The sequence below is a fragment of the Diabrotica undecimpunctata genome, chromosome 5 (assembly GCF_040954645.1).
Source record: "Diabrotica undecimpunctata isolate CICGRU chromosome 5, icDiaUnde3, whole genome shotgun sequence".
In the NCBI taxonomy this organism is placed as follows: domain Eukaryota; kingdom Metazoa; phylum Arthropoda; class Insecta; order Coleoptera; family Chrysomelidae; genus Diabrotica; species Diabrotica undecimpunctata.
In genome coordinates, this window is record NC_092807.1 from 161,586,989 (window position 1) to 161,608,443 (window position 21,455).

Genomic DNA, 21,455 nt, shown 5'->3' on the forward strand with positions numbered 1-21,455 from the left:
TAATAGGGTTAGGGTAGGTATGTTCTGCATAATAGATAGCTCTCCGTCAGATTGGAAGGCTGACTCCATAATATTATGTTCTGTCTAATAAATAACTCCAAATGGAATAAACAACTTGTTAGCTATATTGGACAAACTGTATAAAAAATTAAGTTCCTATATCACTACAGACAAAAAATAAGAAGCCTGTTTAACCTTATAGTATCGCATAAAAGAATTTTAATCTAACTTCTTAGCTTCATTTTTCTTCCACATTTTAAGTAAGTTATTGTACCCAACGGATGTTATTAATTGTATCGCGTATTGCCGACTAAAGTTGATATTAGATTTTGGTTTTCAGGCGATGAAAAAGTTATTCCATTAAAAAACTTTAGTAGTCAAACTCAGAACTAATCTAGGCCTAAGATAAACCGTAAACGAGCTTCATTCAAACAATACTAATCTACGAAAAGGAAAAAAGAATACCAGATATAGGTTTTTCGTTTTTGTTTGAAATTTGCTTGTCTATTATTAAAGTTAACATAAACATGTATTTATTAAGATAAAATTAAAATGAAAGCAGATATCCAGACTGGAGCGAATAATGGATTATGAAAAATGCGATGTTGAAAGCAGGAAGTACAAATCAGCTGGTTAATTAATTAAAAGGAATAAATTAATGATTTACAATAAACAACGGATGAAAACACACCTTCTATAATTTATTAACAGCCAGGTAATACTTCATTAACATAATATTATCTGCTGTATTAATGGGATCAGTCAGGATTATTGTTTATCAGAAATATATACATACCACATGACACTATATGAATTTTTTTTTATTTTAGAAGCATTAGGACCATTAGGTTATTAGCGACATTTTTTTTAAGCTCTCTTCTCTTTTCAGGTTGCCGAATATAGGCCTCTCCTAATTCTCCCCATTCATCTCTGTTGTTTTTAAGACGTTTCCACATTGGCTCTGCAGTTCTTTTAATATCGTCGCTCCATCGCATTTGCGGTCTTCCTCGTGGTCTTTTGGCTTCATATGGCCGCCAATTCCCGATTTCTTTATTCCATCGGCCATCCGTAAGACGTTCGTTATGTCCAGCACATTTCCATTTTAGTTTAGCTTCCAGTTCGACAGCATCCTTTAGCCACATATATACATATAAATAAGATAATCTACCTACCTTCTTCTTCTTTGGCTAGAAAATCTTATGTGAATCCTGGCCTGTTCTAAGATTCGTCGCCATTCTGTTCGGTTTCTGGCAACGTGTTGCCATCTTGTGGTCTCTAGTATCCCTAAGTCGGTCTCAACTCCATCTAACCACCTAATTCGCGGTCGGCGTTTTCTTTCAATAGGTGTTCCTGCCTTTAGCTTTTTAGCAATCATGTTGTCAAGCATACGTATAATGTAATGAACGTTACGACATCTGGTTCATTAAAGAGTTGGCATAATTCGAAATTAAATCTTTTGTGCCACTGCCCTTAATCGTTTATAGCTCCATATATTTTGCAGAGTATCTTACGCTCGAATATTCCCAGGAGTCTTTCATTCTTCTGCGTTAGAGTCCATGTTTCTGCAGCGAATGTGAGAACCAACCTCAGCAGTGTTTTGTCTATGATAATTTTAGTTTTTCCTTGGACATTTCTTGAGTGGAATTGTTTTTGGAGTCCCATAGAATGCCCTATTTGTAAGGTTTATTTGTCTTTTAATTTCTTTACTTGTTTTATTGGTAGTAGTCACTAGCGAGCCAAGGTATGTGAAGCTGTTAACACGTTTAAAGATTCTCCAAATGCTGTTTCTCGTTTCTCATTTGCTATAGGATCCTAGCAACCTACATGTACTTGGCTTTGTCTTCGTTGATGACTAGACCAACCTGTTTCGCTACTGTTTTCAATTCTAGGAAATATTGCTCAACATCTCGCTTGCTGCGCCTGTTATATCAATGTCGTCAGCGCGTGATAAGATATGTATCGATCCATTGTAAATAGTACCGCCGCCTCTAATTCGTGTGTCTCGGACTGCCTTTTCCAAGGCAATGTTAAATAGAAGGCAAGCCAGAGAATCCCCTTATCTGAGCTGGCTTTTAAATAAGACATTGTAATTGTCATTAATCGGATAAGTTTTTCTAGTATAGGAATAGGTGATGAGTTTCAATGTTAAATTTTAATATTTTCTTGAGGATCTGTCTTAATGTTAAATGAATCTTAAAAATTAAATAAATCTGGTCAATTGTTGATTTTTCTGGATTAAATCAGGCCTGGTATTCTATAAACTATGCCAACTGTGTAAGCTTGTAGCCTTTCGTAGAGAATATTAGCTAGTATTTTGTTACCAGGGTTATACCTCTGTAGTTATCACACTGGAGCTGATCGAATTTTTCATGTAATGGGCATATCACGCCTTGAGACCATTCACAGAGCATAGTCTCATTTTGCCAGACAAAAAGTAAAAGTTTATGCAGTGCTTGTAGCAGAGCGTCGCTACCATTCTTGTAGAGCTCACTTTAAATTTGGTGGTGATGGTGGTTCCTCTTACCTCTCGTCTGTTCCCCTTACATCATCTCTTTCGTCGTTCAGGTTTTTTCTTCTTCCTCTATACTAAGTGCCTGGTTAAAGTATTTTACCCGTCTATTCAATACACCTTTCCTTGTTGTTAATAGGCCGCCATTCTGACTTCTGCGTTGTCTTGAATTCTTTTCTGTTGATGTTAACTTCCTTATAGAATGCTCTAAATTCTTTTTCTCTGTTGAGGTTTTCTATATATTTAAGTTCCTCATCTAGATGGTTTTGTTTTTTTCTTTTGTGTATCCTCTTTTCTTCTCTTCGTTTTGTCTGGTAATTCTCTACAGTTGTTCTAGTTCATTTTTTTCTTTTTTTGCATTCTTTCACTGTTCCTATTTCATCTTTCGCTGCTGCATCAATGTCTTCCTTTATTCTGGTTCAGTAGGAGTCTATATCTGTCTGGCCTTCTTCATTTACATTTTGATTCCTTAGACTGTTGGTGATGTTTTCCGAGTACCGTTCTGCAATTGTCGCATCTCTCAGCTTTTGCACATTCCATTTTTTGTATCCATTTTATTTTCTTCACTAGTATCACTAGGCAATGATCTATTTGCGCCTCTATAACTTCTGCAGTTTATTACGTCTGTTTCATGCCTTGAATATATTAAGATGTGATCCATCTGACTCGTTGTTCTTCCATCAGGAGAGGTTCAGGTTACCTTGTGTATGTTCTTGTGTTCAAAATAGGTGCTAATGACTGCTCGAAAGTTATGCCGAATATAATTTCAGTCAAACTTCTCAACGAGCTCTTTATATTAGTGAACAATGGGAGCGGACGCCTTTTAATGTCCATTTTTTATTTCCCATCAGGGCGTTCATACGACGTAGGAGTATGAAAAGTTCTTCACCACTCACCCTGTATTATATATATTTTTTATTTTTTATGCTTTTTATGCTTATTTTTAATAGCTTTTATGTTTATTTGTGTATTATAAGAGTCCGTTTAGTTCTTTATTAAATCAATCTCTGATGTAATATACTTTTTATTTTATTTAAAACTGTTTTTAAATGTTAAAATTATTCGCATATTATTAACCCAAATTGAGACTCTGAAACTCAAATATAATTATTTGCGACCATTTGAAGGCGGTAATCCTTCAAAGGCAAAGGACTATAAAGCAACAAGCAATATCCTACCCGAGACCACAATGAGAATAGATGGTCTTTATTATGGCCATTTAATTTAAATTTGCATTTCTATAACATTCACAGCGCTTGTGTATTGTGTTTACTTATAAAGGGTAGTTTTAACCCACATTCATGCCCCCTAATTCAGTAAGATGTAATTGAAATTTCATGTTGATATAATCAACATTGTAATAAATAATGGAGTGGGCTATTCGATAACCACTCTGTCGGTTTTACTAGTATAAACGGTCTATTCTGCCCAACGTTTCGACGTGACAACGTCTTAAATTAGGTTGTGGCTCGGAGTCATTCATGAAAAAGTGTAACGCCCGCTCACGTCTGTTACAGTGAGTCACCGAACGAGAGAGAGGCCCGCCGGACCGGCGAATGCCTTGCGTCTCTCTCCCACTCAAACATGATCGGTCCGCTGCGCGCAAAGCACTAGAGAATTAGGCGCGTTGAATCGGTGCGTGCTTCCGTGCATCATCGTCCTATCTTTAACAAAATCACTCAAATAGAAATTAGTTAAGTTTAAGTTTACATGTACAATGTTTTAGTAAACAAAATATATTTCTATAGTTAAAATTTGTGCAATTCTTATTTTCATTCAATTCCTTGTTCCTATTGTGCAATTTAATAATATTCATATCAATAAATATTCTACCGAGAAAAAGACGTTGTCACGTAAAATCTTCGCCCGTAAAACCGACTTTACAAGCAACCGAATTTTTTTTTGTTTCATCATTTCAACAGACACCTTAAGAAAAACAATAAAATAAATTAAAATTAATATTAAATGAATATTACTATAGAGAAATAAGGCGATTGTATATCAGCTTTTTTATTTTAGCCCTAGAACTTATAATAACGTTAATAACAAAAGACAGAAGAATTGTAGGAAATTCTATTAGACGTAAATACAAAATCAAAATAAATAGGAAATAAATATCAAGAACTAAATATGTCACAAACGAATATCTAAGTGAGGATCTCACCTTGACAATAATAATACAGAAAAGGTTCAGTCGTATGTATACTTAGAACAATAAATTAAACTGGCAAGTGTTAACCTTAAGGCTAATTTAAATAAACGATATTGTTTAGCATGGGCAGCATTTTGAAGGTTACAAACAGTCTTTAAATCAAACTCAACAAATACTTTTAAGGCAAACACTTTCGAACAGCGTGTATTAAAGTTTTATCATATGGAACTTAGACATGAGCTTTTAACTATTTAAGTTATGTTAACAACAACACATCGTCAACACAAACACGCCACCTTCTGAAGCCCAGCTCCTTAGTAGTTCACTACTTCTCCACACATAACATCATTCATCACGTATTGATACACCTCCACTACTCCGCAAAAAACGGAGTACTCCTTCCTTGAAGAAGCAAAAGCTTAAACAAGGTTAAAACTCTGGTTCCAACAACATAGTCTACCAAATTTTGACTAGAAAAACTATCGAACTATTAAGCTCAGCTATCGTATATAATGAAGAAATAAGAAATAAGACGATTAAAAGTAATAAATCTAATCTAGAAGATTTACGTGTGTCCTGTAAATCTTCTAGATTACATTTATTACTTTTAATTGTTGTTTTGTATAAAACTTAAGGGGTCGCTGGTTAAATGATAATAGATAAATAATTATAAAGATAAAAATGTAATATTTTGTTTGTGAATAAATTAGCGACAAATAGCAAACACAACTGTAAATTAATTAAGAAATTAACTGGTCTTACTCATTATTGATGTTTGTACAAAGAATATAGACTTACTCTTTGAAATATTGATGGATTCTTAGCCAGGGAAATCTCGTTGGTACCGCGTCGGGGCGCCCGCCGACGCTCGATGGCGAAAACCTATAACACACTTCAGAAACCACCCTCTGACCACGCTTCGAGATGGTCGGTAGCAAGAGGGCAAACCCATAAATCACTCTATTGTATTGCGATTTTGAGTGGCGATAATTTAAGTTAATTGAGACCGTAATACGAAACCGTACACTTGTGTGCATATTTGTGACACAGAATACAAAGGAAGTCAAATTCTCCGTACTTAAAACATAATAGATGAGATAGACAGTTTATCAATTTTACGAAATAACAGGAAACAATACATTTTACCAAAGTCGTTAGGATACAGTATTGAATTAGATCACATTACAGTACCGTAACAGAAAAATATTAAATGTAAAAATAAGAAATAAATAGTATATACTTCCCCAAACAATTCTCTTATTTATTATATATATATATATATATATATATATATATATATATATATATATATATATGTATATATAGAAACAACGGAAGACTACCAGAAGGGCGACCAGAGAAATAGAGGCAGACGTCAAACGAGATGGACTGATGTTATTAAGAGAACAACTGGTCGTGAATGGATGCAAAAAAAAACAAACAGACATGAGTGGACACACCTTAGGATGGCTTAGATCTGACGATGAATGGAATAGTTGATTATAATGACAATTCTTCTTCTTGGTGTTCCGATCCGTGTCGAATATTGGCGACCATCATCTTCTCTGCAGCAACGCGGAAACCACATATAGTTTTTGAAATTACTGCTATAGTTTTTGAAATTTGATGGTGGTGATTACCTCTCGATACCAGCGATACTGCTACAGTACCGGACCAGTTAAGGGTTAATGCAATTACTATTTTTATTGAAAATACGCTACAATTTAAGTTTAAAATAAGTTTAATTTTAAAGTTTCAATTTCAGCTTCGGAAACCGTTCTCCAAATACAAAACATTAATAAATTCAACAAATTTTGTTTTTTATTACTTGGTGAAAGATTTTTCCAATAATTTAATTTGATCTGACTCATTCCTACCTGACAAATTAACAACTTAGCAAATGATGCAAATTTTATCAGAAGAATCGTCCTAGCCAATAAGTACTTTGCCATGTGGCCGATATTTAAATAACCAGACCAATCTCCCACCGAGAGTGAACTATGGATGTGAACCTTGGATGTTGACTTAAAAAACTGTAAACAGCGTAAACATATTTGAAAGAAATGTACTGAGACGAATACTAGGCCCTATAAACTAGAACACTCATGAATTTATTTCAACCTTTAAGTGCTCATATATATATATATAAGAAAAAAGAAGTACTTGTGACTCGTTTGGAAAAAATATATAAATGTTTTTGATGGGTCGGAGTCAATAAAAGGGGCTATTGGTTAACTATTTAATATCTCGAGCTTTCAATTGTGTTTACAATTCTTATCAAGAGCTGCTAAAAAAGACAAAATATCTTTATAGTTCAAAGTTGAACTATAAAGAAAAACATTTTTTGTTAACTCACCAAATAAAATTAGTTTCGTTAATAAAATTTGCTGCAAATACATGTCAAAAAAAAATTAATACTAAAATGCCCTTATCTAATAAATTCTTCCCTGAAATTTTAATAATTTTGAAAACATTTTCTTAACAAAAAAATAATTGAATTTATAAATAGTTTAAAGTAGCAACCAATTACAAATACGAATCAATAGCAGTAGAAATTCGATCGTACTGAAAAATCACAAATTTGGACTTGGTAAGTTTTGGAATAACGCTCTTCATATATACATATGTACATATTTACATATTTACATATAGTTTAGAGCTCCGTTGGATATTCGAACATAACGAGGGTAAGTAAATCTGGTACTAAATTCAGTAGATATCATCACAAAGGATTATCTTTGGAGTCCATGTCCTTATTTACAGCCATCGATTGTAAGATTAGGAATACAGGTATATTGTTAATATACAGTCACAAACAAATGTTATGTTTGTTTGTTTCTTTTTTGTATAAGCTAAATATTCTCCCTTTTTAAACCACAAACGATTTCAGATCTGGAAACTCAAACAAAAATGGATTTTGAACATACAATAATTGAAATTATGATGATTATATACCCACGTTTAGATTGGAGAATCCAGTTTAAATAAAATTGAAAACGAAACAATATATTTCATTCCAGCTAGTCTTTAATATTTTTCATTTAATTCTAAAACTATTTTTTAATTCATTATATGTTTTGTGAATTAACCAAAAATTCAATTACACATAAACTCGATAAATCTCATATTTTGTATTTCCGTTAGTATTTTTGTTTTGAGCGAACTCATTTATTATTTCTAAAAATTAAGATATTACAGTAAAAAAGGTAAGAGTATCGCCTATCTTTTTCGCCTACTCCTCCCATAAAATTATGGTAAAAAATAATTACTTCGGGACAAGTGAACTCAGCATTTTCTTCAGTTTTCAGCTTTCTGTGGATGATTCCAACAGTTGTACTGTGACAATTGGACATCAGCATCACTTGTTTCGTATCTTTCTATTTAGTAGCTAAAATTCCTTTCGATGAAACTATAAACTACACTCCAGTAGTTGGTGTGGATTCTTTTCCCGAGTAATTATTGAAATCGTATATATATCCTCTGAAAGAAATACTTCCTTGCCACATTTTTATACCTCTTTATACTGGCTTCATAGAAAGATACTGCTTCAAGGCCGATCTTCCTTTGAACTTAGTTATTGATTCGTCGATGGACTAAAGGGAACTCTCAGTCCTCGCCTTTACAAAAGTTTGTTTCAAACAAGAAATTACTTCATCGATGTAGTATGTTTTTGATGTATTACCATTTCTTTTAGGATTATTGTAGTAGGACTTAAATAGCAGGAATAAACAGTAATCTCTTGAAATAGCTTTTTTGATTAGGGAATTCGAAAGTGATCCATTTTGTGACCAGTAGTGTAAGATAGATGGTACTTTATTGTAACACCTAATTATAGTACAACCAATCTCTGTCATTATTTCGTACATGTCTGTTCATTTTTCGTGTTTAATTATTTTATATTTCTTTTTTTAAGTTCTGCTATTCTTTGGTTTGCACATTCCATCTCAACAACCAACTGGCGCATGTAAAGCTGAATGTTTCTTGGGAGGGACAACGCTTGAAATATACTGATAGGCCCAAATATCTTGGAGTAGTACTAGACCGGTCACTAACGTATAAATTCCACTGTCAGAACACAAGACAAAAGGTTTCTACGCGGAACAACCTTCTCCGGAAACTTGTAGGGAGCAAGTGGTGTGAAAACCCCAGGTCTTGAAGACAACAGCTGAGGCCTTATGTTTCTTAACAGGGGAATATGCTTGTCCCATCTGGGGTAGATCTAGACACGCCCAACAAGTCACCACGGCGTTAAATGAAACATGCAGAATAATTACCGGTTGTATGAAGCCTACCCCCCTACCCCTATTGTACCGGGTAGCTGGATTCTCATCATCAGATGACCGTAGATGCGCCTCACAATATGTGGAGAAGTTCAGGCAAACTTTCGATGCAAGGCACCAATTATACGGGTTTGACGAACCACCAGGAATCAGCCGACTTAAATCAAGGAAAAGGTTTATGAGAAATGTCAGCGTCGAACCACCCGAACTGTTCCCCCTACATCCAGAACGACCTAATGGAATAAACCTGGACTGGAGAACCTGGCGGACACTGAATCGCATACGCACAGGTGTTGCCCCTGTAAAACAGAACTTCATTAAATGGGGCATCAAGACAGACAGCGACGCACTTTGTGAATGTGGGGAAATACAGAACGTGGAGCACCTGAGAGTATGCAGACTTTGCCCATCATAGTGCACCCTCGATGATTTATAGCTCGCAAATACAAAGGGTGTAGACGCAGCACAAAATTGGGCAGAAAAACTGTAGACGGATCCAGACACGAAAAAGTAAAGTAAGTTGGTTTGCACAGGAAGCAATATGCATAAATAAACTAAGCAGAAATAATTTTAGAAAAATATCAACAGCACTAGAACCTTCATCAATATTTAGTATTGTTATCCCATTTCTCTGGGCTTTCTTTTTTCGGACAAAAGTTTCTATTTGGTATATTCCATTTCATCTTCAGATATTTTCGCGTTATCAGAACTTTCTTCTTCGAAAGCAGTAATGTTTACATCCACACGGTCTAGAGTATTCTCAGGTACTTCATCAGAATAGCAGAATTGTCATCAGTTACATAATAAGACTTTGAGGCAGCATAATGTTCTTCCTCGGAATAATTTTAAGAAATATTTGATCAGTTTTTAATTTCTTCTTGAAGATCTTTTGTGTTAGAAAATGTCTACGTGCCATAGTAAGTCAGCAACCTAAGAATACGAATGGGATAAATAGGACCCGGTATAGACGAATACTGGGACACTAGAGTCCCGTTTAGAAATTATGGTGAAATCGATAAAAACAATATCAAAATTATACAATAGATATCATTAACTAATGAGTAAGGAATGTCTAAAAATAGGGATGCGTTCAAATAACATGGGCTTTCGGGACAAACAGATGCCAGCAAATTTTTTGAAATCCGCTGGGAATATGTCCCACAGTAATAAAAAGGTTAAAGTACTGGGTATAAATAGTTTTAATATTTTTAAATTAGACAAATCATTAAAGAACCACATTTGATTTAAGTGATTTGCATTAAACCGTAATATTTTGAGCCCAGGAATATACAGTTAAAATATTTCCACGTAATAATCAAACACCTTGTATTTACATATTTTAACCTTGTCATATTGTGTACCTACCTTATTCTACGTATTTCTCGCTTTAGATATAAGCGAGTGTTCATTTTTTTGATAATTTCCTTCTAGCAATTTCTTTTCCTCAATATTACAAACGACCATGAATCTAAGCAAAGCCTTGAAAAAAGAACGCCGCCTTTAAAATAAAGAATATCCTGCCCTTCAGGTAGACCATTATTTTATTCAGTTTCCAATAAAATATCAATCACGCTGGGGAGATTGGAAAACAAGATGAACGGCAAGATAACATGAAGCCAGTGCTGGCGCTATAACTTCCGGTAATCTCAAGAGACCACCTCAGCTTCGTTTTTTTTTTACTTTTGTAAATGGGAATTTAAACATTTATAAATGATAAATATGTTTGTAAACTATTAAAGTATCAAAAATAAATAGTGTTTTTTACTTACATATTAGTAATACATTCATGCTGGAGTTATACAACTCGATATATAAATTAAATATGACGCAATAGAGAAAACATTATTTTTGGCAGAAAGTTTTGAGTTGTATGTTCAATTTCTGAGTTTCCAATTTTTAAAACTTTCATTTTATTGGATTTATCTCAGTTCTATTAAACATTGTGTGGATTTATTTATTTTTTCTTAACCGTTGGTTGGATTTATGTCATTTTGCTATATAAATAAATACCCAAATATCAAAAATAAAACACCAGGATACAAAAATACTATTATTTATTTATAAAACAAAGCTTCTTAAATATGTAGGCCTGTATCATCTTCTAGACAATCATATTCCTTTTCCGTTTCCATAGTGACAGCCGTAGCTCAGTGGCTATGTTACTGGCTTAACAAGCTGGAGGGCCCGGGTTCGATCCCCGGAACCAACAAAATTTTCAATTCCTAATTTAACTGAGCTGCCACCGTGCTTCGGAGGGCACGTAAAGCACGCCCCGGCTAGTAAAAAGTAGTCGTTAAGTCATGTTAGGGGCGCTTGCGCGACCTGAAAACCCTAACACTAGACCTTAGCCAGAAGGTTACACGAACTTTTTTTTCCTCTTCCATTTCATCACCTCTCGCGCGCCCAAACTCTCTGTCAGCTGATGAAAGCTGTGACCTCTAACAGAGAATGTAAGATTAATTTCAGTTAAGTTTTCAGTTAAGTATAAGTATTAGTAATACTAAGATTTAATGAATCTAGATTCATAAGCCATAACTTCTGTCCATGTGTAGAATACGGGACTTTTAGCGGGCATGTCAACACAGCATAAAAGGTAAAAACACACTTGTTGAGCATAAAAAACATCATTAATAGGTGTTCGTGAAAGGAGCTGCACTTGCTGTATATCAAAGCAGAAGGTGATTGGATCCGGTGACACTTCTCTTCCTAACTCATAAAAAGCCTTGCCTCTTTTGTTATGACTTCTGTACTGTATCATTAAGTCGCTTTTTTACTTGTCATTCTTTGTAATTTTAATTTTGTGCTTCAATTGAGTACACAGAGAACAGCAATCAGATAAAGGAGAAGAAAATCCGATATTCAATTTTGTTCTAAAAATATTGGCAAACATCGTCAAACTGGAGATGTGGTTAATATCTGTAGGTACAATATCTGTAGGTACAATGTGAATTATATAGTTTATATAACGAATATTTAGGTTGTCAGATAAATAGATCCTCTTTGATTTTGATCTGTTATAGTGACCTTCGGAGCCTTTTTGGTTTTCGATAAATTTAATATTTTTCTTTACTGTTTTATGAGAAACCTTATCTCCTCCTCTTCGTTCTTTTAGTGCAACAGTATTGTGTTTATTTTACAAACTGTATTTACTTTTCGCTTACTGATTCCTATAGCTGTTGACAAGAATTTTAGACAAACTCTTGTGGGTCTAGTACCCTTTATGGGTGTTACATGATAAAGAGTATTAAATGAGTGAGAGTGCGGGTTCGGCTCGATACCTCGTTTTCTTTCTATAAGGGGACCAACAGTTATCAGAAAAGATAGTTTTGTATCTTGCTCTGATTTATCAGTCGTAGCGTAAAAAGATTACCTTAATCGTCTTATATCAGATAATTTAATATGGGTGCATTTAAAGCTGTTATCTGAATGATTATACATGACCTCTTAAACTTTTTAGTAACGGATCTGTATTTTCGTACCTACAAATAATTTAAATCACCATTTAAAAATAATAAATGTTAATCTGTTTTTACCTTTTACTTTTTTATCCGATCTTTTAGACGCTTTAGCCATTGTCTTTCGACTTCACTTGTTGCCATCTTTTACAAACAACTCACTCCAAAGTATCTAAGTAAGCAAATTTTTATGCATAACAGAATGAACAGATCTGTGATTACCATCTTTTGGTAATTTGAGCAAACTGAACAAAACTTTCACACAAATATTTTGCTTGGTCTTAAAATGGGATTTAATGCATTTTCGTTTGGTTTTGATTTAATCATATAGCAATATATATATATATATATATATATATATATATATATATATATATATATATATATATATTGGATTTAAAGCACATTGCCTGAAATAAATAGTTCACAATATAGATTGAACTAAATCAAGTACTTTGTAGTATTTACTAAAAAAATGTCTTAAACTGGATTTGTCGCTTTTGCTCAGTTGCTACTTAACTAAACTGCTAAACTGCAAAGAAGTATCACTTTGGCATGGGCCGGATATCACATCTTACAGCTTAAATATTTGTAATATTTCGAAAATAAAGAACTCCTGCTAGACTTTAAAATGGAAATTCAAACGAAAATTGGCGATTTTGGTAATAAAATTACTGAGTTTAATAAGAAGCTCAGCCAGATTAATTTATGTAAGTCTACCAAATTTATGGATAATATTGCTAACGAAGCTGTAGATCGCATATCACGTCCTAAAAATATTCTAATCTGAGGCGTACCAGAATCTTCCTCTGGAGATGCACAACGCAGAAAAGATGACGACGCAAATAAGGTTAACCTTGTCTTGGAATCTCTTGGCTGCCAGGAAAAGCAAATCATCTTAAATTAAAGATATTATGAGAAATAAAGCAAAACTTCTGGAGAAGAAAGCCACGAAAAAATTCTCAGTAATAACATAAATTAAACAAACTACACCATTAAGTTAAATTGTTACAAATTGTGGAATCATTCTATGAGACATTATATAGCAACCGATAGACTCTAGATATAGTTGAAAGCTCCGGGGGAGGACGGTGTCGTCACGGAAGCGATAAAGATAGGAGGCTCAGTACTGATAGCCAAAATTCAAAAGCTCTTTAATCTATGCCTATGGAATCAAAATATCCCAACAAAGTGGAATAATTCAATAACTGTACTCTTACACAAGAAGGGATATATAGCAGACCTGGAAAGATACAGACCAATCAGTCTCCTTAACCATCTTTATAAATTATACACCCGAATAATAACGAACAGATTAGAGACAAAGCTGGATTTTTACCAACCTCGGGAGCAAGCCGGTTTCCGCCCTAATTACGGCACAAACGATCACCTGCAGTGCCTAAAAACCCTGATAGAAAAAACTAACGAATATAACCGTCCCTTGGCATTGATATTTGTAGACTTTAAAAAGGCGTTTGATACAGTGGAATTACCGTCCATCTTAAGAGCACTACAAGATTGCAGGGTCGACCACAGATATTGTAATATAGTTAAAAATATATATGAAAATGCCCCAACAACCATAAGTCTACATTCAGCAACTAATAAAATAAAGATAAAAAGGGGAGTCAGGCAAGGTGATACCATGTCACCAAAGCTCTTCATTACCGTTCTTGAGTATGCATTTAAAAGACTAACATGGCAACAGAAAGGAATATCCATCGATGGAGAAAGATTAAACCATCTACGTTTTGCGGACGATATCGTGCTTCTGTCAGATAATCTGGAAGAGATCAAAGACATGCTTCAACAACTGAATGACATACTACAAGAAACTGGGCTGGAGATAAATTTCGAGAAAACCAAAATGATAACCAATATAGTTCCCAACGAAGAGATACAGATCAATAACAACAATGTAGAATTAATCGATAAATACACATACTTGGGTCATGAAATTAGAATAACCAGAGACAATCAAACCTGCGAGCTAAATAGACTAATCACGTTGGGATGGGCGGCATATGGAAGGATGAGAGACATTTTTAAAACAAATACCCCAATTCACCTGAAAAGGAAGGCATTTAACCAATGCATTTTACCGGTCCCTATTTTTTTACGAGACCCTAACTTTAACGAAAGCTACTGCCGAAAAACTGAGGGTAACACAAAGGCGAATGGAGAGATCAATGCTGGGCCTGACCTTGAAAGATCGCGTGAGAAATGAGGAGATACGCTGACGAACTGGCGTAGACGATATTATACTGCGAATCAATAAACAAAAGTGGAGGTGGGCTGGACATGTTGCTAGAATGGAAGACGGAAGATGGACGAAGAGATTATTGGAGCGGAGACCAAGAGCCGACAAGCGAAGTCGAGGCAGACCACCCACCCGATGGACCGACGACCTAAAGAGAATAGAAACAAACTGGATTGCAGCAGCTAGAGATAGAGAGAACTGGAGACGTTTGGAGGAGGCCTATATCCAACAATGGATGTAAAAATGGGGCTGGATGATGATGATGACACCATTAAGAGGTTTAAACAAAGAGCTAGTTTTATTTGCGAAAAAACTGCCATAAATAAAACTTTTTGATGACTTTGTTATACATTTTGTGATACATTTTGTCAAATTTCTTTACAGTTTTAGGAACATTTAGAAGTCCTTGTAATGCATATTTTAACATGTTTTACTACTTTAAATTGCTTCACAAATTACAGCTAGCTTATATTTTGTTACAGATTTTCCCACGAACTGAATTAGACATGAAACATATCAACGTCCATATCATCTAAAACGGCAACTTTGACTTTTACAAGATAAACAAGAGCAATAGCTGAAGACATGAAAGTCAATAATGGCGTTGGTAACTTTTCGCGAAGTAGTTCGGCACGGACTGCACCAAAGAAAAATCCGGTGTTGCCAAAATCATCTTATTCCTCTCCTGCTACCTGCAGCACGCCGCGTAGTCCTACTGTAAACTATCACGTAAGGGGTGAGTAGAGTAGAGTTAATTTAAGTTTGAGAAGTTTATGTGTATTTTATTTGACTCTAGAATAAAGTTTTTTATAAACGAAAGATAACTTAGATTTAACAGGAAAATTAAATAACATATTTTTTTACGAAATTTTCTTTATCTGCCTAACCCTAGAACACTGTAAATTAAGGTAGTTTACACTTCCGCAAACACTATACGTAATATATACGATTTTTTAAATTTCAAACAATGAGAACAAAAAATTAAGATGAAATTTCAATTAATTTTTTAAATGAACAAAGGAACATTTATATGTCTAAAATATGCAAAAACAATTCAAAATTTATTTATCTACGTCACAGGTAGCGCAACAACGAGCTATTATGCGCAAAATGCTTGTTTGCAGTGATTGCAATGAAGTTACATCATTCTTCTTTTTTTGGAGGGACATGTGTAGCATGTAGTACGTTTATTAGAAGGTTGATTGGGGTCAGCAACTTCCAAACAAATTTGAATTAAGTCGTTAATCAGAAGGTTCACCGAGCGTTTCAAAATCGGAATGGCAAAACGCTTTTCAAGCCATATTCTTGTGAGCTGTTAATGTAGATTTAACATAAAAGCCTTTCTAGTGATTGGTTCCTGATTATTTATTGATAAATTATGATTATGTATAATCCAAGACTTTATATACGCTATGTTGATCATACCATAGAATATGCAAAAAAGCCATCTTCGAGTTTCGGGAGCAACTTAGGCGACCACACATTTAATTGAAATTGTCCACACCACCCTTTGTTTGGTTATAGTGCAATATTATTTCTGGTTTTTTAGTAGTTGGACAAACAACTGAACCTTCGTGCATTGCCGATAAAACTAGAACGGTTTTAATCTTTTTGGATTTATACGACACTAACGTCTTCTCTCGGTCAAAGCAAAATTTTGAATTTCCCATTTCTCTGTTTTTAAGATAAAACTCAAAGTACCAATAATTGTAAGATTGTAAGGAGGCTTCAAAAAAGTATTGTGACGTTTCGGTAATTTTCGTAAATAGTTTGAGTCAACTTTTTAACATAGTATTCTCCTAGAGATTCTCCATTTGTGTGCGTATGTTTGCCGAAGTAAGGTTCTGCTTTCAACATGTACTTGGTATTCACGTTACAAGTCATCACAATTTTAATTCCGTACTTGACTGGCTTATTCGGGATATACATTCCAAAAGGGCACAGGCCACTAAAAGCTAATAACTGCTCGTCAATAGTTACTTTACATAGCTACATAATACGATAGGACTTTTTACAATTAAAAATAAATACCTTCCATATTTAACGGATAGGGTAAACCTATCTATATATTTTTTTCAGTTCTTGTGGTTTTATCATCGAACCCAAGATTATGTAGAAGAAAATCAAATCTGTCGCAGCTCATTCTTGCTCTATAATTAGAGCCAGACATTTTGGAATCAAGCATCTCTCTACTGTGGTAGATGGTTATCTTTTTGTGCATTAGAAAAGGTAGTCCAACAAGACCATTTAATTCATCCTTTGTTACTAGAGAATTAGTATAAAAACTTTAAAATTTTTAGACTTTCGGCTGATTTGAGTATTGGTGTGCAACAGAATTTTTTCGAACATAGAATCGTCCATTAAACACTTAAATACATCTAATGGCGTATAAGCATCTTTTGCCTATCCAGATGGTCATTAAACAATGTGCAAAATATTTTTTTTGTAATACATTTCTGAAGATTAGATACAGTAGGTACACCAGCTATGACCATTTTTGCTTTTGAGACTCGTAGTCAAATGGGAACTATGCGGTTCAGATTTGTCCACAATGTTTGGTTTCTCACTCTTCAACTTGTTGAAAACACACTTCTTCATTACTTTTTTCGTTTTGATAACGCTGAGTTATTATTTGTTGAAATAAATGGTCTTGTTGAATGTCGGTTTACAGAGAAGAAATCTCATATTGAACTTTACATGAAATGATACGCGTAGAAACAAAAGTAGAGTGGTTATCAGGCTTTTTTTCGTTTTAGGCCTATTACACATAAAATTGCTGCTTTCATCACCAGAAAATTTCTGGTTCGTACTCCGATTCAGACGGGCTGAAACAATTTTGTACTCTGTCTTCACTTTCTGAATTACTAGAAGTTTCGTCATTTGATTGTAGGCTACCATAATCAAATTCACCCATCATTCATGTTTTCGGCATCCAATTCCAATTCTAATTGAATTAAAGGTGTTCTAAGAAAATGAGAAAAAAAAATAATATTACCAAAATAAAAAAAACTTACGTTAACACTAATCTTTCGCAAAAAAATACGAAGCAACTGCAATCTTGCGGTTAACGACTGCACAAAGAAAGGCAATTAAACTGTGAATGTACTTGACAAACTGATTACCGAAGCTACTCCAATACTCACGCTTCTACAATTCATGCAAGATTGCCAAATTTTAAAAAAATAATCAACGTTCGTAAATTTTACGAATGGTCAGTGTTCTAGGGTTAATAAACCTATCTTTCTTTCTTTCTTTCTCCCCTTCCTTTTACCCTAACAGGGTGTCGGATTTGGGCTAGCTATTTTAATTTCCATTTACCCACCTCTTCCATTCTTTTCTGTTTCCTGCCATTATTTTCAATTCCTCGAGTGATTTTTGTTTAAGTTTTCCTACCTCTACTACTTGCTGTATCCATTTTTTTCTTGGTCTGCCTCTTTTTCTTTTTCCGATGTTTTTTGCTTCATAAATTTTTCTTGTTATTCTATTGGATTGCATCCTCATCAGATGCCCATACCAGTTCATTTGTCTCTTTGCTATTTTGTTCATTATCGGTTCCTGGTTGGCCATTCTCCTAATAGTCTCGTTGCTTAATCTATCCCATTTTGTCTTTCCAACTATCCTTCTTAGATGTCTCATCTCCATTGCGTTTATCCTGCTCTTATGTTTTTCCAGAATTGTCCAGTTTTCACTTGCATAGAGCACAGTCGGTATCACTATTGTGTTATATATTTTTATTCTTGTTTCTCGTGCAAGTTCTCTTCTATTTTTCCATCATTAGTTATTATACTTCCCAGGTATTCGTAAGTTGTTACTATTTCCAATTCTAAGTTTTTACATTTTATCTTTATTTGATTATCTTCCTTATCTCCTTTGCCGCTGATTATCATTATCTTACGTTTTTCCTCGTTTATCTCCATTTTAAGTTCTTCTATTTGTTCTACCCATATATCCATTAGTTTCTGCATTTTATTCTCGGAATCTGCTATTAGTACTATGTCGTCTGCATACATTAAGGACTCTATTGTTACCGGTTGTAATCTGCGGTATCCTATTATTGTCTGCAGTTGATTAGTTCTGACTCTAGTGTTTCTTATCAATTCGTTCATTACTATTATGAATAGCAAAGGGCTGAGACTATCTCCTTGTTTGATACCTCTCTTCCAATTAAATGCTTCCGATCTTTCCCCTGTTATTTGTACCCTTCCTTTTACCTCTTTGTAAGTATAATAAACCTATCAAATTAGTAAAAAATAAGAATTTTTTCATTATAACTTTATAGTAGAACTAGGTAAAATAAAAATATAATCCAACATAATTAGTCATTTTAAATCTCATTTTAAATAATAATCAATCATCTTATATTGAAAAAATATTTATCTGTTTTAAGCTGTTGATTCTCAATGATGATTTTATTCTTTTAAATAATAACTTTTTTTCTAGAACCTCCACCAGATATACCTAAATCTCCTCTGTCCGAACAAAAATCTCCCAGCTACCAAAGAAGCCCTAAATTTTCTAAAATGACTGTTAATTCGCCGAAAGTATCGCTTAGCAGCCCAAGCCAGACTGAAAAAATTTTTGACTTCGCCGATGCGGATTTCAGGCCAATTAAATCTCCGAGATCTCCGCGATCCCCTAAGAAATTCAATTATGAAGATGATTCCCGGGATGTTCCAGGTATGTTATGTAAAAATTAAGTAAAGGGTAATTATTTAGAAATAACAAGCTTTAGTTTAACTAGTGATTTATAGAATTTAAAAATTTCTTCTGGAAAAAAAGTATTAACATTTTTAGATGAACATTAAGCAGTTGAGCTGTGTCTCTTAGGGATATATTCAACACAGAAATCTGCATTGCTTTGTCAATTGTATTTTATTGATTCCTTTTCTGGTAAAGGTCAATGTTTCTGCTACATACGTTGGAACTGTGAGTACACACTTATCAAAGACGTTCCCTTACAAGCACATAGGAATGAATGATCCCAAGACTACCCTTAGTTTTTGTATGCTGCCCTTGCTAGTCCTATTCTCCTGTTTAACTCTGATGTTTGACCCTTTCTAATTTATATTTTCAGCCCATAACCAGTTTGAAAGGACATGAAAGTCATTACGGGCATGATAATCTCGGCGCATTTATCTATCATCTGAAAATAATATTACTATTTTATGGAATATGTATCAAAGTACTGTTGAGAATTTAAAAGTACATAACAAGTATTTTAGTAGGATATTTAATAGTCATAATAATATTGCCAAACTTCTATTAGCCTTTGCAAAGAAGAAACTGAAATTTACAAACTAAGAACTTCTCTACTTGAACATAAAATACGCAAAAAACAATTTTTTAAACTAATAAATGAAAGAACTTTGATCAGATAAAAGACATATATCGAGCACAGTTTAATTTAATCTTGCCCAAGTACTTTCGATCCCTAGATCATCTTCAGGGGCATTTCGTCAATTGGGGCCTATCCGACAAGAACAAAATGTCATTCTGTCTCCGGCTTCTGCACATAATGTAGCCTTTCTTAAATAATTTTAAAGTGTTTGTTTGTCCTTTTGTAGTGTAGTGTGTTGTACATTTATATGTTTATGACATTTTGTTCTTGTCGGATAGGCCGCAATTGACGAAATGCCCCTGAAGATAATCTAGGGATCGAAAGTACTTGGGCAAGATTAAATTAAACTGTGCTCGATATATGCCTTTTATCTGATCAAAGTTCATTTATTCGAGCATTCAACCTTATATTTTTTTAATAAATGAAAAACCGAAACACACTGTTTCCTACTGTTTTGAGCTTTAGCAGGTTTAAGTCTTACCGAAAATGCCAATTCAAGATGTTGTCAGCAGTTGTCTTTTTATTGTTTTTGTGTAACCGACGTGGATATTAAAAAGCCAGTTTTCTATACCTGGATGGAACATCAAGCTAAAAAGTGATCTGAGAAAGATCTGCTCTACGTGAATTTCTTAATAAGTCTGAATTTGGATCAGATATAAAAACAGTTCGCAGATGGTTGTACGGGACAAAATAAAAATGCACACTTGATGCATCTGCTCATGCTATGGCTGTACAGAGATGCCCCATAAAATATTCAATCTGTGGTATTTTCCGGTACTCGGACATTCACATTTACCAGCGGACCAAGTTTTCGGCCAACTAGAAAAAGTGACACGATTTTACAGTGCAACAAAAATACCTACACTATATTATGATATTTACTCCAAGAAGGGAGAAGTTTACCCTTAACTACAGACATTCCATTATTACAACGTATAAACAGAGCCCCGTTATTTTTTACCGGTCATTATAAAATGGAGTCAAATATTTTATAAAGTTAATAAAAAAATGCATTATGTATTTTTCTGTAGTATCTAGATATGGTAGAACTGGTGAAATGACTGATTTTAATAATAAAATACAAGATTTTTAAAGAATAATCTATTAAACGATAATTTTGGTAACATTTTTGGTCTATTGAAACAAACAGCCATAAATGCCATAAATAAAAATTTTGATTTTTTTTTTTAAATAAACCTAATATATAATCATAAGAGACATAAATGACAAGAAACATAAAATAGAATTTACAAAAATCTATACATCGATGAGAAAAAATCTGCAAGAGGTAAAATTGTCAAAAAAATTAAGTGGCACATTCCTTGCAAGCTCTTGCCGTGCATTGCAAACATATCGGAGTCTTGTACATTATGCAAATATGAGTGATTTTTCTTTTTTCAGTAATTCCGTATCATGGTTTGTTGGTAAATACCCGGCATCTGAGTCCACATCACTTGCGAC

At 34.0% G+C, this 21,455-nt stretch overlaps 1 protein-coding gene across 1 annotated transcript in view; it reads left to right on the forward strand.

Moving 5' to 3' along the window:
- Positions 1-21,455, forward strand: part of LOC140442056 (uncharacterized) — a 304,302-nt gene that overhangs the window by 60,221 nt on the left and 222,626 nt on the right. The window contains exons 2-3 of the mRNA XM_072533113.1: positions 15,139-15,392; positions 19,097-19,333. Of these exons, the coding sequence (XP_072389214.1) occupies positions 15,242-15,392; positions 19,097-19,333 (388 nt within the window). The 5' untranslated portion in view covers positions 15,139-15,241. The remainder of the gene's footprint in view (positions 1-15,138; positions 15,393-19,096; positions 19,334-21,455) is intronic.